Here is a 26,627-nt window from a genome sequence, read left to right on the forward strand (position 1 = left end):
TGCTTTTCTGTTTGTTTGTTTTTATTTGGGAAAAGTGCTTCTTACAAAAGGCAGCTGCAAAGTAACACAGACTTCAGCAACAATTTCTGATTCATTTAAAAGTGAAAGGAGACGCAATCTAAAGGACAGAAGCAGAAGAGATCAAAGAGAATCCAGCAGCATTAAATGTAATGGGAAGTTAAAATTGCACTAAGGGAGAAAGGAAGAAAGAGGGAAGTGGGGAGGCTTTGGTGACATCTGGACTTCTCTAGAGACTAGCTGTTTGGCTGTTTATACATGAGGACAAAGTAGTAACATACATGTTGTATAACCAATCTAAATTCACTTGCCCAACTTTGCAAGTTGACAAGGGGCTTCTTAACTAAGAAAGAGAAGACTCTACTTGGCTGTTACTGATCATCTACAATATTTTTAAAAGATGAAGTGAACACAGGGATCCCAAAACACCATGGTCCTCCACTGGTAATTGTTTGGTCCAGACCCTCTTTGGCTAACCATGTTTCTACGCCTGCACAAGTCAAATACAACCACATGAAGAGGCAAGGTGGCTAGAAAGGAAAGAAAAAGGAAGAGTGCTGGTGTCATAAAGGAAGTGTCAACTACCAAGTCCTATTAGCTGGTTTAAAGATTATTTGCACAGAATTGCTTGAGATCCACAACATTTACTTCAAAATCCAGTCAGATGTCAAAACACTGTGCACCAAAAAAAGGTGTGCATGTGGGAAGGGGGGGTGAGAGAAGGATAGGAAAGTGGAAAGTTTTAATATACACATATACCAAGTTGCCCAGCCCTTGGAATACAATTCTGCATTTTATTTGTATATACACACATAGAAAGTTCTCCTTTCACACACAAACACGTTTGCCTTTCATGCCAAAACAGTAAAAACCCGGAACATTCGCGCGCCTGGTTCTGGTTACACAGTAGTAAATAGTAATGTGCAAGTAAACAAGAGGCCAAAACCACAAATGAACACGTGTACATGAGGAGAGGTTGGAATGGAGCTGAAGCCAGCCAGGAAAATACACCACTAGCCTGGTATCCAAAATAGAAAAAAAACACGTTTCCAAAGTCCATAGTGGAAAGAGGCCATTGGCCAACTTCTGCCTGTCCCTCCCCTCGCCCGATGCACAGCCGCTGCTCGTATGTTTGTATCTGGGCTCTTCAAAATGAGTGTGGAGTCATGTAAACACTTGAACCCTGGAACTGGGTGAATCCTGTCAGGAACACAGATATGAAGCAACAAGTCTAATCTAACTGTCTGACAGTTAAATTCATTTGTACAAAAAAACCCTAACATTTTAAAGGTTTATTTCATGTCATTTGTTTTAACAGAGAAGAAAAAAAACACACACTCCTAGGGCTGGGTGAGTGGGGTGGGAGATCGAGAGCAGGGAAAGGGAGACAGACCCTGGGTCAAATGTTATTACAATAGCAGCACCTGGAATGGATAGGCCTGCCTAAGAGGGGGGGGAAAAAACAAAACACAGGCACTGCCACAACACCACAGGAAAAAGAGCTACTGCCTGAAAATCAAGCAGGCAGTTCAAACTCCACAAAGAGGTGCTATAGATCCAAGTCATAATAGTCTTCCAGCTCATCGTGAAACAAGTCCCACTCGTCCTCGGAGTCTGTCAGGTCATCATCGCCTCCTGCCGCCAACAACATGAGAAGCATCTCGCCTAGCTCAAAGGTCACCACATCATCCTCGTCGTTCTCAAAGGGATCACTGCCCTCCCTCTCTTCGATGAATTCCCAAAACCGGTTCCTCCGCTGGGCCTGCAAAGTGGAGCACAGTTATCGGCCTCAGGTGAGTGACGTTTCCAGGAACAAAACCTCGTCTTTAGGCCAACACAAAGAGCTCCACCGCCCATTTCTTGCTCCTCAGCTAAATGAGCGAAATGAGGAATGTGTAGGACATCATTAAGTGGTGGGTTTTGAGGGTGCCATTGTTGTCTTCAAGACATAAAAAAAGCTCTGCATATACTCAGGCTGATCCCAGCCGTTATACAATGGCTGTACAAGCAGGTAAATCGGACATGAAGGGTTTGCCCAAGCATCATGTGACTTTATACCACCTCTTCCTTATGGGCATAGTTCTTGCATCTTTGAATCAGCATCTAATTATGCAACCAGTATAGGCAGCCACCAGCTGAAACAAGTGCAGAAATACCCACATACTGGAGTAGGCTTGCAAAATCCATGACCTACAAAACAGGGGACACCCTTCCTAACCATGTTACCAGTGGTATATGAAGTGCTAACACCACCTGTTTTTGCAATCCTCAAAAGCAGTGAAATGTTGGAATGTCTGATAGGTAACTGTGTATGACTGGCAGGATGCAGCTAGCTTGAAGGGCTGCAGTTATACAGGACTACATTATGTATTTCTGACTGCAGAGTTTCCAAAAAGGTGTTAATGTTAGTTGATTAAAGCAACTGGCATGATATCATTGTGTTCACTACATAACCCCTGATTATCTGGAATCACATCAAGGAGGCCTCTTAGAAACAGATTAGGGAAAACAGGATCTAACAGTAAGCACAAAATAACAGAATAAACAGAAGACCTAAGGCACCTTAAAGATCATGGCCAGGCTACTATCGATTCCTATATCAAGAAATATATTTTTTAAAAAATCAAAAAACACATAGTCCCCACACACCCTCAGTTTCTGCAGCATAGGGTTAAAAAACCCTATGATCCTCTGGAGTTTTGAGTGCCCACAGAGAGCCTAATAATGAGGGAGAGAAGGACAAGGGTCTCACTGCAGTTGTGTGGGGCTATGAGAGCTGGAGGAATTTTCTTCCTCTGAGATCCACTGACAGGTTCCTTCCATCAGCACAATGAGCCAAAAAGGGTCCTGGCATAACCAGTTTATTACGACAGGGGTTGTAAAAGCTTGATATATAACAAACTTGCTTATTGTTGAGATGCCAAACAATTCTGACTGAAGAATGAACTCAGCATTACTAAATAAATAAGGATGAGCAGTCTCTTCATACTCATGTGGTATTATTAAAGAAAGAAATACAACGTGCCATGTTCCTTCTCAGACCAAATGAGGAATAATTTGTTCTCACATGAAGTACAAATGAGTAACTTTACCTGCACCCCCACCCCATTTAAAACAGTAATTCTGCTTAAAATTCACATGGTAAAGGAGATACGAAAGACTATTTTGGCTAGGGCTGATCTGATCTTGGGGTTTGGAAGAGATAGCATGTTCCATAAAACCTATCACCACCTGCAAAATGAACTCATGTCCATGTAATTTTGCAGATTTTTCATAACAGGGTTCGTATGTTCAACAGCAACGCCAGGAAGCACTAGCCCCACTTTAATTTGGCTTTGAGATGTCAAACAGTTGAGTTTGGTAATGGTGTCACTATATTCTTTACAGGTTCCCTGACTGGTTGGGATCACACAGAAAGAAGCCCATCAAAATTATTCATATTTTGTAAATTGGAGGAAGCAGCATCTAATAACAAAAACAATCTAGCTTAACACATCTTACCTTTGTCTAAAAAAACGAACCAACATAAAACTGTGGGACTTACTCTGTATCTACTTGAAGTTCCCACTTTCTGCCTCTGGGGCTCTTCACGGCGGCCATCGGGATATGCGTGTTTGTAAAAACAGTTCCCTCCAAATGGGCAGCTCCCACGACCTTCATCAAAATACCTGCATGGCTTGTTGCTGGAAAGGAAAATATCGCAACCCTTACTCACAGCATAGCCAATCAGAATTCAGTACTGCATTTGCTTTATAATCCAGGTGATTTCCTTTTAAAAAGAGGCACTGCCTGCTGCTGAAGCCATTTTACAATCAGTCTACACAGGTACACAATGGATTAGGTGAACGTACATACTCAAAAGGTGTGCACATGGGTAGGTACATGCAGAGGAGAAAATCTGTGCTAGCATGTAATACCAGTTAGGGCCAGATTGTGATTGGGTGGGCAAGGAAACAGTTTGTGAAGTTGTCTGGCAAAAAAGAGCGACGAAGTAACGCGTGATCCGCATGCATCTGCTGGTGTTTAAAGATGCATTTTGTGGAGGGGAGAGGGTAGGAAGGAGGTATGAGAGGACTTCAGGTAACACCCTGCATTTCTCCAAGTACGCCCTTAATGTCTGCAGTCAAACTTGCTCCGAGGCTGCTGTGCTCATACCTCATTGCCTCCTTGTATTTCTGAATGAGTTTCTGCTTCTCTTCCTTCTCCTCCACCCAGTACTCACTTGGAATGACAAAGTTAGATGTGATCCGACATTCTGGGCAGGACCTGGAGAACGAACAGACTGCACTGCAAAATTCCACATGACAGGGGCATTATCTTCAGCTACAGACACACCACAGCATATGCCCACCTTCTAAAGCAGTCTATTGTACTTCAGAGGTCTGTACCATGTTCCTTTCACAAAATAAATCTCACCCAGACCACAATCCCCACCATTTTCTGAGGTTCTCAATTCTGTAGCTTCTCCATTACTTAAGAGCATAAGGGGAAAAACATTTCACACACAGACTCATTTTGCTTTAGATATAAATAAATTTATTATTATTTTTTGTAACTTTGCTTTCTGGAATGTCCATATTGGTTTGGGATTTTTTTTTCCAGGCAGACTTTAAAGAGGGATAAATTACTGGTTCAGTAATGAACTAGAAGACTGAAGGCTTATGTAACACACATTTGAATCTGTCTCTTTCAACATCTGAACCCAAATGATTTTGCATTTTTAACCAATAGGACAGCATGTTGTTACGATTTAACAAAAAAAAAAGCGAAAAAAGGAGAAAAAAGATGACTTAACATTCAAACAAAATGGAACTCACTGACCTATCAAGAATACCAAGGTCAGAAAGTATACCCAAATAACCCTCAATTCTGAATAGTAACTTTACTTATTAACCACAGTCTTGGGATGAAAGAGGGGTGATGTTCCAAGTTCACGTAACATACTAATTTCTTCCCAAGAAACAAAGCACAACGGACATGGGGAAGTGCCTCACTTTATAATCTTGCTCTCAAATTGTTTAGCGCTCCTCCACTTGCGGATGCACTTGAGACAGTAAGTGTGATTGCAGTTGGAGAGGATCCCAAAGCGGCGTTCGCTGGGGTTGGCCTTCTCGTACACCACCTCCATGCAGATCCCGCACACCATGTCTTTGCTACGCTGGACGGCAAATGAGAGCTCCATGTCCTTCTCGTGAGCCTCAATGCAAGACTGCAAGGGAGAGAGGAAGACCATGACAGATAGCTTCCAACCACAAGGATAACCATGGAGGACAAGCCCCATGTTGACATAACATTTCTTGCCTGAAGCAGTGCACAAATGTACCAGCGCCCCTTCTGTCATGAGGGTGAGTATAAGAAGCCACTTTCCTCTGGATTGTGGTTACAACCAGGCACTTACAATCAAAATTCTCTCTTGGGAGTGGCACGGAGACTTCATGGCATAGGAGATGCAAAAACCAGAGCCCTCTGGGGCATGTGTGTGTGTTGGGCAGGCTTTCAACTCCCATGTCTTCTGCTGCTCGGTGCCTCTTTGTTTATTGTCTGCCCTCCAGGCTCCAGTGGGAGAGAAAAATGGTTTGCTAGACTCAAGTCTGGAGCATGTATTGCTCTCATTCAGGGGGTGGGGGATAAAGTAGCAGGGAAGAAGCAGGCTTTGGATCTCAGGGATGCAAAACATTCTCCTGTCTGCCCAGAACACAGCTCCTTTTTGTCCCCTTTGTCAGAGCACTGATGGAAGAGGATCCTTTCTGCCACCAGCAGGGGGAAGCATTTGTGAGATGACTTTCTTATGCATCTTGGGAGAGGGGATATCAGCTATGGCAGTGGTCCCCAACCTTGGGCCTCCAGATGTTCTTGGACTACAACTCCCAGAAGCCTTCACCACCATCTCTGCTGGCCAGGATTTCTGGGAGTTGAAATCCAAGAACATCTGGAGGCCCAAGGTTGGGGACCACTGAGCTATGGGATATCAGGTATGGTTCCTGGGATGTCTTCCCAAGAACTAAACGATTGCAACCTTCAAAAACTTTAAAAGGATTTTCTACAGGCTTTAAAAACAGCGATAGTACTGTATCTTACTGTCCTATATTCTTTTCTTCCGTTTTAAATGCTGGTTCTAATTTTGTAATGCACTGTTTTATCTTAAACTGCTTTGAATATATTAAGAGAAATGTGACTCAATATTATAAGTGTAATAAAACTTCAATCAAGATGGAAGTTTCGCTCTTTTACCCTCTCATTCATGCACGTACAGTATTCAGTTTCACTGAGTCCAATGAAACTCACTCACAGATTATGTATGGAATTCTCAAAACTGGCAACAAGTGGCCAGATCAAATCAAACTATCCTCTAAATGCCTTAACTACTGCATCATTCCCACATCCCGAATTGGAAACAAAAACAACTACTTTCATATATTGAAAAGGATGGAGAGTCGTATACTGGACACAAAAATACTGTATTTTACTTTTGAGATATCTCTTTTAGACTATAGCCCAAGGATACTGTCCAAGTATTATTCTATTAATATCCACTCTGGGAGTGGATATTAAAAGAGCAGAATAAAATTGCTTTAAAGTCAGAAATAAGAACACATTTCATCCCTCGGGACTTTTAGATATAAAGGTTCACTTTACATGGAACAGTAATTTAAGACAGTTATGATAGTATAGTTGTCTTTTTAAGGAGAAAGGCGGGATAAAAATATTTTACATAAATTACTCTTGTTGACTGGCCACAAATATGTGATTTAGCATTCAGAACTCAAACTCTACAACAGCCTGTCTTCAGTTACTTGGGAAACAGCTTGTCTTTCACGACAAGTCAGAGGCTGATGATAGTTATTTTGTGGTGAGGACCAAGAAAGAGCCTCAGCATTTTCCAATGTGCCCATAGTCCCTGGGGAGGCTGAAAACCCCTTTCCCAGATTTACTGTAACTGCTCCTTTTGTATCTGAAGGACAGCAGATAACAGTTGTCCCAACTCCTATTCTGCTTGCTCTGCAAAGGTCCTATAAAACCTGAATGGCATAAAAATGGTACCATTGTTCTCACAGCAAAACGTTAATCTCTGTGAAGAACTGTGGACATTTTCTGAAGAGAAAACTAAAGCATCTTGCGAGTATCCTTGTTGAGCCAGAAAGTCCATAGCAATTGTGTCCTGTGAACCACATATGCCCAAGCAATTTAAATAATTACAGTGCTGTATAAAGCTCAGGGTAGAGTGATACCCAGTTTGGTCCAGTGGATAGTGATGGACTAGGACTCGGGAGGCCTGGATTCTAATCCCTGCTCAGCCTGGGCAACTCACTGGGGATGTGGAACTGATAAAATCATCCCTTAAACATCTCACTTACCATAGAAGCCCTGTTAAGTCAGTTCCAACTTGACAGCACATAACAAGAACAGCATTTAAATCCTCTGAATCCCAAAATACAGTAATCCAAATATTAACTATTACAGTACTCTGCATATTTTTATTAGTTTACAATTGTTACAAGAACTACTATGAGGCTTGCAAGTTTGCAAAAATGGCAATACTTTAAAACTCCAGCTGGCCAACTACTTATTTTATTTAATCTTCCTAACAACAACAATAATCTTAGAACTGCAGAGCTGGAAAGGACCCTATTGATCACTGAGTCCAGCCTCTGTCAAGGAAGCACAGTGCATAATCAAACCTTCACCTTCTGATTCTGCAGCTAGATACCTAAACCACTGAGCTATCTAGCAGTTCTTACCTTTATGTGCAAGGATCGCTGCCCAGCATCAGCAGGATGGAGGACCTGCAAGCCACACATGTCACATACATCTCCATGGATATATACACAGTTTTCTCCATAACGGCATTCTCCGACTGCAGCGTAAGGACAAAGTTGCTTTTTCATTTCCAGATTTGTTTGCTGTTTTTCATATTCTTCTTCAATGACCATTCCCTGCAAAGGTGTTTCAGTGCAGGAAGGAGCAGCTGGCAAAAATCAGAAGGAAGACAGAGACCATGTTATTTATTTATTTATTTATTTATTTATTTATTTATTTATTTATTTATTTATTTATTTATTTATTTATTTATTTATTTATTTATTTATTTATTTATTTATTTATTTATTTATTCATTCATTCATTCATTCATTCATTTAATTTATATGCCGCCCACACTACCCAAAGGTCTCTGGGCGGCTTACAACATTTAAAATACAATAAAATTTAGAACAATTAAAATACAATTAAAATATATATAAAAATTGCCATCGGACCCACAGCTAATATTATTTCAATTAAAAGCCTTCTGGAACAGGAAGGTTTTGACCTGGCGCCTAAATGTCATTTCTAAATCATTATATTATAAATATTTCTACATCATTTGGATGTCAGATTCTAAAACTACAATGATCAGTCAGTTTATCTTAAGAAAAATAACCTTCAAAGTGGGTAAAATGATTTTTAAAATTTTAATTTAAAATTAAAAAACCATGACTTTCAAAAAATTTTTTTATTTACATTGGAATTTTAAATTGTTTTTGCTAAAATGCCACACAAGTGTGTGAATACTGCTGCATATATGGGCATCTACAATGTTGCTCCCAGAGGCTGGCTGGCACATTCTGGCAACTCCTGCAACAGTTCAGCTCACTACTACTGCAACTGAAATCACCGTTCCATGCTGTTAAACTCCTATACATGACTATGTAACTAAATATGAATGGGGGCCAGGCCATATACCTTCCGTACTTTTAACTGTAGGTGGAAGTGTTACCATGAAGCCCACTTTATGCTTTATGGATATGCAGATTTGATTGTGCAGAAGAATTAGTAATGGGAAGCAGTCCTTACTCTTCCAGGATATCAGGCTGGAGTCATAATGACCACAGGTTGGGAAAAGACGGAAATACCTATAATGAGCTCTTCTCCCACTGCCCCCCTCTTTTAATATTGCCCAAGAAAATTGTTTTGAAAGAAAAACAACTTAGTTCAAAAGTTATACAAGCTGACAGTAAAATGAAAATGCAACAATGAAAGTCCACTTATGTACAAACTGCAAGAAAAGATGGTTAAGTTGCAAATATATCCAAGTGATGGAAGTAGATTTCTGTATGCGATACATCTGAATGTTGGAAATGGTGTGTGATCTTTGAACTACTGAATAAAAGTAGGTGAGCATTTGTCTTTCCAGTGCTTCTGGGTCTGCCTTTCAGTCCCCAAAAAGTAACAGAAAATATATTTCTGCTATATGGAAGTTGATTTCCAAAATATCTTGGAAAGACAAATGGATGTTTGAGCTCTTTCTAGAAGCAAAAATGAGTGAACTATGGTTACTTTATTTTAGATATATCAGGAAAAGACAAGACCCACTGGGAAAAACAATAATGTTGGGAAAAGCTAAAGGCAGCAGGAAAAGAGGAAGGCCATATGTGAGATGGGTTGACTCAATAAATGAACCACAGACTTAAGTTTGTAAGACTTAAGCAGGGTTGTTAATAATAGGACCTTTTGAAGGTTACTATTTCATAGTGTCACCAAAGTCAGAAGCAACCTTGACGGAGCATAACAACAACAGAAATAGTCAGGACACTGTGTTATTGCATGCCATGTTGGCTGAGCCATCTGGAACTTGAAGTCCAAAATACAATAAGACGACAAATGTTCTCCGATCTTAAATTGCACGGTTATGTACAGTATCTGCAAACAATATACCCAGTATATTGTTAGAGAATCTGTAATACTGACTATGAACACTTACTCCAAAATCATTCTCTTGATAACAAGATGCCAAATTACTAATCAAGACGATATTATTCACACAAAGAACATTCAGCAAGATTTACAAGGAAATGACAATAAAGCTATGTTCTTTCACAACATGCTGAGAAAGACTTAATAAGCTACTTATTTAGAAAGCACATACTGGTTGAAATACTGTTGTACAGGGGGAAGGTAAATGGATTAACACTCAGTTGTTTTCAGCTGGCAATTAAAGAATCACTGCTGGGATTTTGGGGGTGGGGAGGGGGGGCAGAAGCATAACAGCCTGTACCACAAACAAGAATTTCAGCTGCAACTGCCAGCTGGAAGCAAGTAAATGTTACCCCCTTTGCTTTCTGCCTGAGTAAAAAGTAACAGAATTTCAGCTTTTGTCCAGGAACAGAAATCCCACTGATATCCATCAGCCTTCTAGGTTATGGTGCACAGTATTAAACTGTCAATGTAACAGTTTAATACTGTCTTATCTCTCACCACCCATTCCCAGCTCTCTTTTCCTCTTCTTTACAGATCACACATAAGTGTGCCCACATAAGCACAAGGCAATGTGATATTGAAACCACCAGGAATCAAGTATCAGACATATCCTGTGTGCATTTCAGTTAGGGATGTGTACTGTCATAGGACAAATATGCAAAACCAGACTGAATTGGGCTACTTATGCAATTCTGGAGTGACTATGGAGTGAAGGAATCACTCTTCAATCCTAGTGCAGAGCAACATCACAACAGATCCTTCATTTCCAATTGGCATTTATAGGGTAAAAGAAATGGTCAGCTATTCAACTGTGCATGCACCTTGGAACACAATCAACACTTCACTAATGAGCAGCAACATGCCATGCCACCAAGAATCATGTGGTATCCCTTATGCAAGAAAAAACTAGCAATAACATTCTGGCCAAAAAGCCCATTAAGTGCTAATACTTGCAAATAAAGGTTATAAATACTGTAGTGAATCAACTTACTGCGGCCACAATATGGCTGCCCAGGAACAAACTCCACTGCATTGACCCAATCTTCAGCACCAGCTCCGACAACGACCAAGTCTCTGTCTTCAATTTCAGTCTCACTGGTGCTTACTTCAAGTGTTGCAGAGGATGAGGTCACATCTGTGGAAGCTGATGGATATGTTTTTGCAGCTGGACTCACAGTAGTCACTTCTTCCCTTTTCAATGGCTTGGTATGTTCATATCTGGTAAGGGAGAATCAGAATTGGACTTTTATCCTCTTCAGCAAAAATGGATGTAGAAATCACTGCTGTGTACTGAAGTTCATTTACAAAATATTCATGACAAGCAGGTCCATTATATGTCATAGATGAGGGCACATTCTCATGCAGTGATGGCAAACCTTTTTGAGCCCGAGTGCCCAAATCAGCAAGCATCCTCCAGAGGGTGGCCAGGGGGTATCTTCGCCCCCTCCCCAAATATCGGCAAGGCGCTTGCCTGTTCTTTAAGAGTGAAGCAAGCTTCCTGTGCTGCGCTCCTCCCTGCTTGCTCACTCTCTTGTGGGGCCGGAGCCACAGTCAATGGGCAGCCGTGAGGGGTGGCCAAGTGCAGCTCTTCCTTCGTCTCTGCCACGGCTGCCCAATCACCTCCTCCAGCGCCACTCACGGGTTCTCTTTGGGCGGGGGAGGTGAGACAGCAGTGTGAGCTCAAGCTGAGCCCCAGCAGTGAGTGGTGCTGTGCCCCGCACGAGGCTGGCATGGACGGCGGCATCACCATGGCTCACATGCCCACAGAGAGGGCTCTGCGTGCCAGCTGTGGAACATGTGCCATAGGTTTGCCATTGCTGTTCTAGTGCTTCTCTCTATATAGAATATACGAGGACATTTTTTAAAAAGTTGGAGATCAAGTTTTGCAAATTACAAAGGTCCCAGCATCTTCCTTTCAAACGCATGGTAATTTGCTCAGTTTGATGAGAAATGGTGTTCTCGGCCTCTAGCAGGAGCATCAGATCAACAAGTCCCTTTGAAAAAACAGTAAATACCAGAGACGCTCTTCTCCGTTCCTTCATTCCAAGCACACTCTGAAATATCTGTTCTGTAATGGGCAACAACAAATTTGCCTCTCATATGTTTTAATTCTCACATGCTTATCTTATCATTCAGTCAAGGAGTGTAGGGTGACATACATGGGATTATCACATTTTATCCTCATTATCCTTCCTGCACATGCTGGATCAAGAGGAAGAAAATACTTTCAACCAATGATGGGAACAAGATGGTACTAGTTCTCAGATAGTAAGGAAGTTGCTGCTTGTTTTCCCTCAAAGACACAATGCACACACAACTGTCACGTCATACATCCATATGTTCTTACTATATTTATAGCCTGCCTTTCTTCCAAGGAGTGCAGGGTCTTGCACATGTCCTCTCCATTTTATCCTCACTATGGTCCTATGAGGTAGGGGAGGCTGGCACAGTGACTGTCCCAAGTGAGCTTAATGATACAATACAAACTCTTACAAAGATCAACCCAGTTGGAGCCTGGCACTATGTTGGCCTGACACCACCACAAACTTGCATATATTATTGTAGTTTATTACAATTTCAGGACTTTCATTCAAACCCATATCCTTTGTCTAAGACATTTAAATTGCTACCTTATAATACTAAAACAAAATACAGAGGGATTGATATGTTGGCAGATTAACTTAATTGTTTTGGACTGTTAAGAACCATATCACACATAAACTCCTATATAAGGTTTAAAAGAACAGTTTCCCGCATTTTGCTATGTGGCTACTCTGATTTTGCAGACATTTGTCTGGCACATTAAGCATCAATCTTTTCTTTAATAGTGGCTTTAACTTGGTATGTAGAGCCAATTCATTTGTAGGGGTCACCGATCTACGCAACAAATAATAAAGGCTTTCAGCCCGCAGGCACTCCATTAAGGAACTGAAAGTCTTCTTACAGTTTATTTTAATACCTCAAAGCAGCTGTCTCTGACATAGTGACTATATGATATGTTAGACTGCAACTCTCCTCATCTCATGACAGCTGAGCAGTGGGAGTTGTAGTCTACTACACCTGGAGGGCATCTGATTGTGAATGGCTGCCTCAAGGCATAAAATCAAGAAAAGGAACCTACATTTCATGCATGCCAGAGTGCTACTTATTAGCATGCTGTAAGAGCTCTGTTTGCATTCATATCAGAAAACACATTCCTGTATAATTTTTTTCTGGATCAACAACTGAATGCCTCAAAAATAAAAAGGTTTAAGGATGTAAAGGTATTTTAATGTTGCTAATGGATTAGGTACACATTCTGATAGGCTGAAGCTATGCAAATACCACTTATAGTACTAGAAAAACTGGCCAAGTGAGCTAAACCGGACAGTAATCTTCCACTGTCTAAAAGTGATTCCCAAGCTCTAAGGAAAGTGGCATTAATAAAGTCAGAAGTTGCCTTCTTTGTTCATACTTTTGTTGTTCTTATCAATAAGTTTATCAGTGTATCAAAGAATCATAAGTTTTTTTTTACTTCCTTAAAATACAAATGACTTTGAACAAATACATGCAGGATCAATGTTAATTTTATCCAACAATTTTCATGTGTAAAATATTTTACATTTTCCCCCTATAAGAGGCACTTGACATGTGATGCTAGACAGCACATGATCATTATAACTCTTCAGAAGTACTACAGTAGCTTTTAGGAGGGATTAACAATTTGGGGGCATATGGACAACTGCATGACATAAAGAGAGGCTGAAAGATAAAGACAGCAGTTTCCCCAGCCTTATTCAGATATTATATCTTAAAGTAAGACCAAAACATGGGCAGGTTGTACCAAGTAGCTCCCTTCTCCAGCCTCTACATCAGTCCAGAGGGAACCCTACTATTAGGCAGAATGAAATGGTTGCCACAGGCAGCACATGCTGGGACACGACAGACAGGTGCTGAAGAAGGATTATCTGCCATGCAGTTTGGCTCGCATTTCTTAAGCTAGTCTACTGCCCCTGAATGTGCTGGAAGATATTTCCAGATTGCCAATGCTGCAGACTCAACTGCCCGTCTAGTTTTTTTTTCACATGGAATAGCAAGAGGCACTCTTCTGTTCTTTGCTTTAGGCGGGCAAATGTCATGGACATGCAAAGCAGTCCAAATAACCTGACATGTTGCTTTTATGTAAAACATGTCAGGTTAGAACCTGCCCTGGTGAGAACTCTTGTAAGAAGAAGAATTTCTGTGACAAATGTGTTTGCTGACCTATACATCGACTAGTTTTTGAACTGCTCATTTAATTCTTCTGAAATTAAACAGGGGGCAGGTAGGAAGGTACTGAGAGCTATTGGTCATGAATATAGGGGATTAGTTCTGTATTTGAGTTTTAATAATTAGTTCTGTGTAACTAATTATCATTTTTATGATATATGGGGCAGATTTCTTGAATACGTGCTAACAAGAGGAAAAGGGAAAGCTCCAAATCAAGAATCGATGCAGTTCTGGAGAAGAGGACAATAAAGGACGAAGAAGAATAAAGGCAAAGGAAGAAGAAGATTACTGCAAGAGGTCCCAACTATGGAAGTTGATTTGTATTTTGGTTTATGTATTTTATGTTTATGTTGCAGTTTTAAAAAAATTATATAAATTTTAAAAAAACCCAGTAAGCTGCATTTCTGTACCTGCAACGATCTCCGTAAGCACAGCATCCTCGCTGAAAATACCTGCACACCATGGCAGACTGACTAGTGTAGAGATCATGAGAGTAACGGCAGTTATCCCCCTCCTTGCAAACACCATGCATGAAATACCTGAAAGACAGAGCATCGCAAAGACAACTCAATCAACAATGTTTTAAAGGTATTCCACTATACTCAGTGCAAATAAATGAGAAGCAACAGTGAATCATCTGGAGAAATTAACGTGAACCTTCAGATGTCATAAATAACACCCATCCTTCAGAGATTTTTCTTAATTGCTGTTTGCCAAACATACAGGTCGGTAGTCAACAGCATCTCCACTGCAGCTGAAAATTTAGTAAAATGTGTCTGTCTTGAGAATGTTGGGACCATTTTCAAAACTTGGGAAAGTTAACATTTTACACTACATTTCCCATAAATAGCAACAGGGGAAAAACCTAACTTTCCCAAGATCTACTTTTCCTAGAAAGAAAGTACAGTAACTTTCTCAAGTTTTGATTTTTTCATATACAAAAGCTATTTTGTCCTGCTTGGAGAGAAAGAGAAAAATACTAGAATCTCATAATACTAGAACCCTGGGTCATGCAATGTCCAGTACACTTAGAACCGACAGAAAAGGATGTTATCACATAATGGACATTTCTTGAATTATTTGCTATAAAAGTGGTCATCAACACAGGCACAAACAGATGACTAAACACAGGGTAATCTGTGCTTCCATTAGATGATCAACACAGATACAGTAATCACCTTTAATGCAGAAGATTAGAGAAATTCATGGAAGATAAGCCTAGCAGCAATTATTGGTCATGATAACTAAATAAAACCTCCATATTCAGCATACTTATAAATATAAGCTGCTTAGGGCCAAAAGTGGAGAACATCAATGCCTTTATGCAATGTTGGGTTAGTCATAACTATAGTTCATTAAAAACAGCCAGCACCCAAGCTTTGGTTTAAGACAATGATTTGGCTTAGAAAACCAATGTCTTGCTTTAAAAAGAGTGTTTAGAAGGATGTGGGCTAGTGATGCTGGCCCTCCAAAACATGGTAAAATTGCTTTCCATTTCCCCTTAAGGACTAAAGGGGACTTCCTGAGTCTTTTTGGAAGAGAGAGAGAGAATGAGAGAAAGAGAGAGTGCAAGTGCACAAGAGGGTATTGTGAGGGCTGGCAGGCCAAAAGGTGTCTATCCTTGCCAGAAAGGCAAGGCACAGCTTATTCTTAAGTATAAGGCGAGGCCTAATCAATGCTGAATAGAGGGGGACTCGCATGATATACAGTTTTTAAAGACTAACTATAACTTCTGTTGAATCATTCATTGGGCCCGTTTAGTTTACCCCTTTGCACTTAGCTATACTATGCTTTTTCAGTCATACCAAATTTGGCATATGATAGAGGAGGATGGTATCAGTCTTGGTCCACATACCACATGTCCACCTTGAAATACGATTGTGAATCAGTAACCCCAAAGGTGAAGTATTAAACAAAATCACGTAATATCTATAGGACCCTAGAAGATGCTCCCTTCTTGCCTTCTTTTGTGTTGATATTTAGGTTTATGTGAATGACTGGACTATTGTGACTGAGGAAAACACACAGCAAGTGATAATCCCATGTGAATGAACTGCTGCATATCTTAGTGGTTTAGGTATTTGTGGTTCAATTCCCCACTGTGTCTCCTTACAGGGCCTGGACTAGATTATCAATACTGTACAGTCCTTTCCAGCTTTGCAGTTCTAAAAATATTTAGTAAATTTGGTAAATATGAACATCAACATGAAATTGCAGAACAGTGGCCTGAACTGAATTGCTGGTCCAAGCTACAGTAGACTGACTCCATGGATTTTACATACTCAAGATTTTACTATTGATTCAAAGCAGCACACTTTGCTTTGATCCAATAGGTCTACTACAGTTTGGAATAGCAAAAGCATTTAAGCCTCTGGCTTTTCATTTTGTATTATAGGCAAGCATATATGTAGATTTCCTGGGACTCTATATGTGACTTCATGAAACTTTACCTCACCCTATCTTCACTTGATGCTCTCAAGATACAGTGGTGCCCCACATGGCAATGATAATCCGTTCCAGGAAAATCGCTGTACAGCAAAATCTTCGTCATGTGGGGAAAAAATCCCCATTGGAATGCATTGAAAACCGGTTAATACGTTCCAATGGGGAAATATCTCATTGTCTAGCAAAGATCACCCATAGAGAACCGCTGATCAGCTGTTTAAAATCGCTGTCTTCTGAAGCTTCTGTCCGGAAAACAGCATTTTGCGAAGGGAAGGAAGCCATTTTGCAAAGGAAAGCCATTTTGCGGAACTGGCAAAATCATCGTTTAGCGAACAAACAGTTCGCAAAGTAGGGACCTAACCAACGTAAAGCGGATTTCCCCCATAGGAACCATCATTTTGCGATCGCAATAGCGATCGCAAAAAAGTTATCGTCAAGCAATTTCGTCGTTTACCGAGGTAAATGTCTAGCAGGGCTCCACTGTATTGTTGGACTCCTGACTCACACCAACCTGAGCCAGTAGAGTCAAGATAAAAGGAAGACGCGAGTTGCAATTCAACAGTATCCTCTGTATGTGCGCACGCACGTGCGCGCACACACACACACACCATGGTTGAAGAATCTTTGATCTTCTAGATAGATTACAACTGTCACAATTCCCTGCCACTGCCTCGATCTCTGAAAGTTGATGTCCAAAACATATGGTGGGTCAAATACTTCTTCCAGCTGTAACCAGTTGTTCGCAAGTTGTTTGCTCAAACAACTGACTGCTTCCTATTTCATTTTGCTTTAGCATATTAGAATAAATTACAATTATTCTTAGTAGTTACTAAGTAGAACTGCTGCACAGTTCAGTGGTTACGGTAGTTCTCTGGCTGCAGACCAGAGGTTGGGAGTTCAGTTCCCCACTGTGCCTCCTTGACAGGGGCTGGACTCAAAGATCCATAGGATCCCTTCCAGCTCTGCAGTTCTAAGATGATGATTATTATAGTTATACATTACAACTGTTCAAGAAACTTTGCATACATACACAGTTTATTGATCTACTGATAACATTTTGTATACAGTATATGCTTATACAGGTCCTATAAGGATAATATTGTTTCCATATTGTAGCCATATGTGTGAGAGTGCTAGTCCCACTACCAGACAGAAGGAGACAATCTCAGTGATCTGTGCTTGGGGAAAATAGTGAGTCTTTATTAACTGTTCCCCATCCCCCTTTTCCTTTTCTGGTGATTTGGTTATTTATTTCATTGTTCTGTTTCTCGACAAAAAAACTAATACTTGCATATTATTAAAAAATTACAATGTTGGGATAAAGCAACATATTATGAAGACTGGTAGGTTATCTTTCATACCTTTTCCAAAAGGGTAGTTAATTTTGTTGCAGCAAAACAAGAAAGAATCATGTGACAACTTTAACAGATATACTGCAACATAAGCTTTCATGGGCTACAGGTCATTTGTTCAAACACATGGAATATGACCTCGGGGGTTAAGGTACGGACACAGTCTACACAGCTGGGAGAGGGATCCTGACAAAAAAGTCAAAGCAAATTTAGATGCAAAAAGTAAGATTATACTTTGTGCATCTAAGGGAAGAGTCTGTAATCCATAAAAGCTCAGCTAACAATCTGTTAGCCTTAAGGATGACATATGACTATTGTTTTCCCAGCTTTGACCACCTAATTTCCTTGTTCAGCCACAGGTGAGATGGAAGAAGGGAGGTGGAATTACAATGGTATATCCTCCTTTCTAGGTCCTGCAGCCAGCCATCTGTTGATTTCAAGTGTGTACATCTGGATGTGTGTCCTTGACACAGGACTCGGCTTCAGTAGTATACATATCCACCACGCTACTTAATAATTATCCTGCCTGAGCCTGACCAAGGTGGAGCCAGTGATGACTTCCATCCCCAAAGAGGTATTGTTGAATAGTTATGTCTTACATTTTAGCCAAGGGGCTATAACAACAAGACAGCGTTATTCTTTCTTCCTGTACTGTGCCTTTGGCCAAACACAGGGTCAGTCATCCAGCACCAGCTTTCATATTACTCCACATCTGAGGGTAGGGAAGAACATTATCTCAGTCTTATCACTTATATAGTTCATATGAATGTTAACTTCAATGCACTCAGGGAACACCTGCAGAAAGCAGGATATATTCCAGTGGCTAATCCTACTACCCTCTGTAAGTGTCTCCCCTTCAAAACAGCCTCTCTCACAATGCCCATCAGCCCCACTCAGCAGGGCCCACTGTAACCAAGCATCTGTAAAACCAAAGCTTCCCCAGTCCTCTTTTAAACTAGGTTTTACTGTTTCAGAAAACCTTCCTTTTTCGTAATGCTTTTATCCCAATGTAACCCATCAATGATAAACTAACACGTAATAATTTACAGCACTACTGCAACATTAAGATGAAAGCATACATATATACATATATAGAGGCGAAAGATTTCTTTATAAAAGAGAGCACCCAAGTTATTAGGAAAAGACCAGCTGGAATGTGAAAAGAAACTGATATTAATCTTTAAAGTATTAAAGTACTGTGTTCCCTTAGAGAACAGCATGAAGTAGTCATCTTGTGACCTTATGAAAGCTTTATCCATCTAAAAATAGAAGAAAAAATGGAAGATGTGCTCATTTCAGCCTTAAGCATTTCTTGCCACAAGATTGCACTGTCATGAAGTCAAAGCTCCAAAAGCTGCTGAATCTTCCTGGAAATTAAGTAACAACTTTAGAATGAAAAAGATCTACCCTTAGAAGAGCATTTATTTAAACAGACACAACTAAACTCATAAAGTTTATTTTTAAAACTTTTTTTAGCCATACCATCTGCTTTTACTTTAAGCTATTAATCTCCCTTTCAAATACTACTGCATGGGGAATGCTGTGCTGACAAATCTGAAATATTAACTTGACATCTTTTATGTGCATTAGACTGATTTTAAGTCAGTGCAGTTGGAACAGAAGTGACAAGAGGCATGGGTGCCATCACCTGCTTAGACTAGAATTCTCCTGCATATGAAGCAGGTAACTTGTAACATGGCCAAAGACAAGAGCACTGCCACTGAATGTCCACAGTTGCAGTGATCAATCAATTGCTCTGTCCAACAGTATATGACTTGCTCCTCCTTTTTCATAATGTAAAGAAGCCTTTAAGTGTTTTTTAAAAAAACTAAAAACATCAAATATAGAAATTTTTCTTCAAGATGCACTTCTCAGTGCCTCCTCCCCACAAAAGCTTTAACTAATCCTTCTAGATTTCAAAATCAGTTTTGAAATATATCAAAGAACAGTTATCACAAAAATGTGTGTGTGTGTGTGTGTGTGTGTATACACATGTCCCATAGATGTCACCTTCAATATTCCAAAATACAGCTAATGAAAAGACCTGTTTACAATGAATATTTAAAAACGTCTGAAAATACAAGACACTGGTACTGGGCCTGATCAGAAAAGAGTGACATCCTGCAGTATAGGAAAGAAGAAATGGCACAGTCATCAAGGCGTCAAACTAATATGCTACATGTAACAACATTGCATAAATCATTAATAAAATTTCCCTCTACCTCTTCCTAAGTAAAGAGATACTCCAGTATCCCATTCTGGAATATACTGCACACTTACATTTAAGATTACAAGACCACATGATAGTTTTACTTCAGTGATTTCAACCTATGTTCAGAGAAATACCTTAAAAGTTCTTCAAGGATTAAATGATACTGATACTAACAGCAAATGTCTCTAGTTGCTAGCTTGCCAAATGACAACAGTGTACGTTAAACATGGAGATAAAGCTGTCTGTGTGAACCAAGTGTACCATCTTGAAACTATATCTAATAATTCCTGAAGGTGCAGTTTTTTGTACCAAATATTCAGGAGTCCACTGATATGGATAACAATCGTCTGGTGTTATGAAAAGCAAGAATGAAGCTCTAATGTAGACCTGGGCAAAGTGAGGCCCGAGGGCCACATACGGCCTGCGAGCCGCTCCTGTCCAGCCCGCGGACAGTTGTGAACATCAAAACCATTTACTGTATAGCTTTTTGTCTAAAGTTGATCAGTTGCTTATCTTTAACATACCGCAAAAAAACTCTTTAGTATTTGTGAAGATTAACAAGTTTAAGATAAAAACAATCATAACATCACTGTTTCATTTTATTTTTAAGTAAAGTTGGTTCGGCCCCCAACCATAGTTCAGATTTTTCATGGGGTCGCCCTTGAAATGTTTCAATGTCACTGCTTCACAGCATACGATAGCACCTACTCCCTAAATAAGAGAACATGTCTCTCCCTCAACTGAAGTATAGCACCTAGCCTCTAAATCTACAAGCAGACAGATCTCTTAATTAAATGAACAGCTTCCCTTCTTTAAAGTATAGATCAAAAAGAACTACATCTGTGGGCCACTTTCATATTACCGTATTTTTTCGCGTATAAGACGCCCCCATGTATAAGACCCCTCCAGTTTTCTAATCCAAAATTAAGAAATCTAAGTGGGGTTTAGCAAGTGTAGGGGGAAAGGGGTCAAAGTGCTGCAGGATTACTTTGATCCCTGTTTTCCCTTCTACTTGTTTTTGTTCTCTCCTCAGCTTCCGTGTATAAGATGACCCTCAACACTCAGTCTAAAGATTTTAGACAAAAGTATAGTATTATACACGAAAATATACGTTATGCTTTTTTCCCCCACAAGAAGATAAGCTCTGCACTGTAAAAGGCAAAATTTACTATACCATCTGATATATAAAATATACAAAGTGAGTACACATATCAGGAATACGCATCAGGGACCACCAAACAGAACAAGCAACTAATCTATAAACTTGTAATTGAAAACCCCACTTTCTGTACTAAACACATTATGGCCTTCATGCAGGTCTGAAGTCAGATTATATCCACGTGCAAAAACGTGTATTAAACAACTAACAAGAATAGATATGGGATGCCAAGAAAATAAAATGCACATGTACAAGAGGAGATAGCAACCTTGAATTCCTTTACAGAAGGCTTGCTTGCTTTGCAGTCAACCGAAACACCACCATGGGTGGTGCTCTGTTTGGATATGTTTAATTGTCTTGCCCTATCAACTATTTTAAAATGTGGGCAGGTAATAAGAGAGGATGTGACTGATGCATGATGGAAAGTATAGGCAGTGATCTGTTGTGTATCTACAAAGTTCAAAAATCCTTGATCACCTTCTTTTTGTGCTTTGCTTTCCTTTCCATTTTAGAAAACGGGCCTGTGAGTACATTTCTTTTAATGTGCCAGCAGAACGGACTATACAAACACTGATCAATTTAATCAATTACATAGATGTCAAATATGGTATGAATGCTAATTCTTTTTAACTATGACTTCTGTACAATACAATTTGACCTGTGTAGATTTAATTCCAACAGTGCGGGAGAAAAAATGATCATGCATTCAGCAGAGATGCTTTAGGCCATCTGGTTAAATCTGCTTCAATTTAGCAATAACCTGAGATGAACTCGAAATGGAGGCAAGACTTAACTTTGGGGCAATTTCATAGTTAGGAACACCCTCAGCCTGAGGCTGTATGTCCTAATTAACGTGCCCACTGTGAATATGCCTGGCCCATTCTATTTCTTAAAAAAAAATCTGCCTGAAATGATACTCCTAAAATCAGCAGTTTAGAAGAGTTAACAAATTATATGAATTGGATCCTACTGCAATCTGCACTAGAATCCAATAAGCTGTTATTATTTTATCCACAGTGGCAGTAATTAACCAACTCACTCTTGAATAAGAAGACAAATGATCCAGCTCTTTCCTTCCTATAAACAAAAAGTTGTTAGCTATTCTAAATATCTCTACGACTCTTTCCTTTAAATGGTTTTCATTTAAGGTTCATGTATGAGATCACATAACATGTTGTGATATTATAGTTGCATCCTTTTCTTTATGCATGTTTATGCTTGGCAGCCACTCAACATCCGACTGTCATTCATGTCTTATATAGACTTATACAGAAATCAGCAGAGCAAATGGCTGCTACAACTTTCAGGTGGACACTCTGTGACTTAGTTCTTCTATGACCTGTCAGGACAGAGGAGGGAATATTTCGTACTTGCAACTTTAATAACTCTCATCTAGAGTTAGCTGAGGTTAATGAGCAGAAAGTGCACCGTTCTTTAAGAGTGAAGCAAGCAGGCCAGAAATATGTCCTACATCTGTCTCTACAGATGACTTCCATTGACATGAAAGGACATGAACAGAGTAGGGTTCCCTTCCTCCTCAGAAAGATGACAAAGGAGATGGTAGATTCTTGCTAGTATAAATCCCACCTACTGGCCTTTACCTAAAGGATCCAGAACAAGGAACCATCTCTTTTTTTTAAAAAAAGACCTTCATTTATTAGAATATTTTACATGTATGATTCCTGCTATCCCTTTTTCGAAGTCGTCAGCTTACAGCTCTCTGTTCCAATTTTCTTAAAATTGTAAAATGAAAACAATTTCGATTCTGCTGCTTGTACATATGAGTTTTAGACAACCCCCAGTGCTACAGCTTTTATGAGTTCTTGTAGGTTTTCTGTGGATTAGAAACAAATGTCTATTTCTGCACAGCTCTGAATCAATGTTCCCTCTAAGCTGCGTGGATGTGCACCACTGCATTGGTGCTGTGCAGCTGAGCCACTGTTGCCATCTATTTGCTTCAGGTCACAGAAAATTAGCAGGAGCATTGCTCTGAACTGCTAGTAAGTACTGTCTGAGGGATATACCGACACATATTTACTATGTAAACTTTTACATTCCTAAGAGCTAGACAGAATCCAAGTAACTGTTTAAATATTTGTTTTCTGCTTGAGAACTTTACAAATTATCAATAATTGATGCATTCTGCTCTTTTTCTGGAAAACCATTTATGTTCTATGTCTAGCAATGACATCTCACATATTTTACATTTACATGTGCATATATAGGTAGAAGAGAGATATAAATCAGGCTTTGTTGTGTTATAAAGATAACTGATGTACAGTACATGTTTCAACAGCAAGTTAGCATCTTATTTTTATATTAATCATGGACAGGCAGAAATGAAACAATTTCAAACGAGGCAGCAAATTCAGCTACTACGGTACTGTTAAAATTGTTAGTTTTCAAATTCAGAACCAGAAAGCTAAAAGGATGTTCTTGCATGCATTCTGCATTATAAACTTAGACATTAAGACTTGCAGAGATACTAGTTTTCACATGACCTTTATACTGTGCACACTCTTTAACTCTTAAATAGTCATCATTTTGTAACTGTAGACATATTCCACCAGAGAAGTAGTTTAAAATGTAATTACATTAATGACTCGGCACACAACCTTATTTCCAGAATTGTACAGGACCAAAAGCAAATTAAGCATGAAACATTTCCTGCCCATTTCATTGCTCCCTCCAAAGTTCACCCATGCCCAACCAATTTCACTTTTCTGTTCTACACTATTCTCAGAAACTACAGATGTTAAAATCTCTAGAGTTAATGTATCAATAAAACATCTGCAAACGCCTTTAATTTGCGAAAACAGAGTAACCTAAAAAACACAACTATTAATTTGCAGGTTTAACTAGGGAAAATACAGTAGACAAAAAGGCAGGAAAGACCAAATCTAAAGAACTAAAGATGAACTAAAGCAGTGGTCCCCAACCTTGGCCTCCAGATGTTCTTGGACTTCAACTCCCAGAAATCCTGGCCAGCAGAGGTGGTGGTGAAGGCTTCTGGGAGTTGCAGTCCAAGAACATCTGGAGGCCCAAGGTTGGGGACCATTGAAGTAAAGAACACAAAGAAACAAGAGTTATCAAATAATAAACATTGCCTCTCATTCTTTTGAACAGAGACCAGGACGTGGGGTTGCAAACGTCTAACACTGCATTGACTAGAACATGTTGCCATGCATAGCAAACACAGAGACCTTCAGGTAGTGTGGACGGCATATAAGTAAGTAAGTAAGTAAGTAAAATAAATAAATAAATAAAATCTATTGTAAAACACAGCAATGGAATGGATGACTTTTCCTGTAACTCTGGGTGTTTTCTTGGTAATTGTATTTTCCATGGAGGATAAAGCTAGCCATGGCTACTAACAATCACAGCAATATATAATCCTCAGTATCAGAAGACACACACCAATCTGAAGCATTCATTGGTCAGCTGCTGTGGAAAGCACAAAGCATGACTAGACAGATCTGTGGTCCTGATCCATCACTGTTTCTACGTCTAGCACTGTTGCAAACTTTATGAACTCAAAATTCATGAAAGGAATTTAAGAGGCACATGTTGCACTGTCACCCCACCATCTACTACTAATACTGTCCCAATAGGCATCTGCTTAAATATTTAAACAAGATAAACAGTACAGTGTGTGTGTATATATATATATACACAGGTATAGCCCATGCCCAGCTTAGAAACCATGGATATTTTCCAGTAATTCAGCAGCTATAAGTAATACAACTATTGCCAAACCAACCAGAATTGTCTTTAACTATGCAGAAGATTTAGGATGCTCCAATTTGCTTATTTTCTTTTCAGCAGTTCTAATTTCAGCCTGTCTTACACTATATAGAATCTTTATTACCCAAAGATAATGGGCTTTCAAAGAGCTAGGCATCCTTGAACTGTAGGGATAAGAAAGGGGGTTGTTTTGCTTGACAGATGGTTCATTGACATTTGCCCATATTCATCTTTTCCTATTGGCTTCTCCCTCTGCTGCTCCACCATCTAGTTTAGATAGTTATAGTTTTGACAACATAACTGGTCTGCATTTCTTATACAACCCTGTAAATTGACAGTTATGTCTGAGATGACACAAATCTCTTCCTCCATATGTCACTGTCCAAATGTGAGAAGGAAAACTGCTAAAGCTAATCACTTCCACATTTCTGAAAATGCATCTAACACAACACTAGTTTAAATAATTGCAAACACAGCTGCAGCTGAATTAAAGAAAATGACCAGGAGGGGGTGGTTCTAAATTATAGAGAAAAACACTTAAAGCCAAGAAAGCACTCACCACTGCCTAACACAGAGTGAGAGGACCATTACAGTTAAATATATACAAATTATCATGGCTTATATAAGCCTCAAATTCAGAATTTAAACAGGAAGCACTGCTTCAAATATTTGTTTCAGCTTAGGGCTTTAAACACCATCACAGACTGCCCAGATCTTTCATCTTACCATCAAATATACAACTCTGTTATCAGTTCATTGTAGAAATTACATTAAAATTTCTTGAATACATAGAGATCAAAGCTAATTCTTGCCACAAAGGAGCAGCAACCTGATGAATTTAATACAGTAAATAGAAGGAGGCTAGGTGGAATATTGTCGACACAAAAGAACAGGACCGCATACCATGATAAGAGAGAGGTCCTTTTATGAAAAGTTATATTAAGAACACTGAGGTGATGAGAAGTAATGGCACAGGTAGTATTTACGGCCCGCGAAGTTAAAAACTCAGAAATCACGTCAGAAGAAAATCCGTCCGAGCACCGAAGGAAAAAAGAACAGAGAGGAACAGTGGACATATGCCGATCCCCACTACCATCCATGTCGCACCCCCGGCCACTTTTTCTGCCAGCCCTTGAAAAGACTGTGCATTCATTCGGGGTGGAATCCTGGCCCCAAACTAAAAACAAGCTAACCGAACAATGAGAACTGGACGCGCGAGGGAAGTCCGATTGAGGACAACATCTCTCTCAAACTGGAGGGAGAAGACTGAAATCCAGAAAACCAAGCAATGTCAGGATGGGTCCCAAGTCAAGCTTGAGGTCTGGCTGTTTTCACGGGAGAGGGGAGAAGATTGGGAGGGAGAGTGGGTTCCAAGAGAATGGGAACATGGGCGCCATCACGGCCATCGCCTCAGCACGTTACCTGCAGGCGACCTGCTTAGTCCAACAGCCGCTACTTCCTCCTCCGGCTCCGGCCGGCGACGGCTGGGGTGCGGCTGTGGGGAGGCGGGAGGCCGTGGTGGTGAGGGTGGTGGCGGAGGCGCTGTCAGCGCTGGTAGCCGTCACGGAAGCTGCCCCAGCGGCCGAGCTCGTTGCTCCCACTGTTCCGCCACCACCGGGGGCCACCGCAGCCTCCGCCATTACTGTTTACCCCACACAGCGATGGCCCCACCGGAACTTCCGGGAGCGCATCCTTCCGGCCCGCTGGACAGGAG

General features: G+C 40.1%; 1 protein-coding gene across 4 annotated transcripts; it reads right to left on the bottom strand.

The window, feature by feature from the left end:
* On the bottom strand, positions 1 to 26,626 carry MKRN1 (makorin ring finger protein 1). 4 transcript variants are annotated; one of them, XM_020800458.3, is made up of 8 exons: positions 26,336 to 26,622; positions 14,412 to 14,540; positions 10,745 to 10,971; positions 7,758 to 7,984; positions 5,013 to 5,227; positions 4,174 to 4,284; positions 3,563 to 3,701; positions 1 to 1,780 (listed from the first exon to the last, which is right to left on the bottom strand). In XM_020800458.3, the coding sequence occupies exons 1-8, from the start codon at positions 26,551 to 26,553 to the stop codon at positions 1,568 to 1,570; spliced, it is 1,479 nt and encodes a 492-aa protein (XP_020656117.1). In that variant the 5' UTR covers positions 26,554 to 26,622; the 3' UTR covers positions 1 to 1,567. The 4 variants fall into 4 exon arrangements, with proteins under 4 accessions (XP_020656117.1, XP_020656119.1, XP_020656118.1 ...); XM_020800460.3 differs by lacking the exon at positions 14,412 to 14,540 and having other exon boundaries at positions 26,336 to 26,624; XM_020800459.3 differs by lacking the exon at positions 4,174 to 4,284 and having other exon boundaries at positions 26,336 to 26,623.
* Position 26,627: the final 1 nt, after the last annotated feature.

The sequence above is a fragment of the Pogona vitticeps genome, chromosome 5 (genome assembly GCF_051106095.1).
Source record: "Pogona vitticeps strain Pit_001003342236 chromosome 5, PviZW2.1, whole genome shotgun sequence".
In the NCBI taxonomy this organism is placed as follows: Eukaryota; Metazoa; Chordata; class Lepidosauria; order Squamata; family Agamidae; genus Pogona; species Pogona vitticeps.

What these genes read in the sequence shown, in the direction of transcription:
- MKRN1 (XM_020800458.3), bottom strand. Translation starts at nt 26,553, where the DNA reads ATGGCGGAGGCTGCGGTGGCCCCCGGTGGTGGCGGAACAGTGGGAGCA. An exon ending in ACTAAGCAGGTCGCCTGCAG is followed by an intron (nt 14,541 to 26,335) that starts GTAACGTGCTGA and finishes TCTGTCTTTCAG; the next exon opens with GTATTTCATGCATGGTGTTT. An exon ending in GAACTTCAAGTAGATACAGA is followed by an intron (nt 1,781 to 3,562) that starts GTAAGTCCCACA and finishes TCCACTTTGCAG; the next exon opens with GCCCAGCGGAGGAACCGGTT.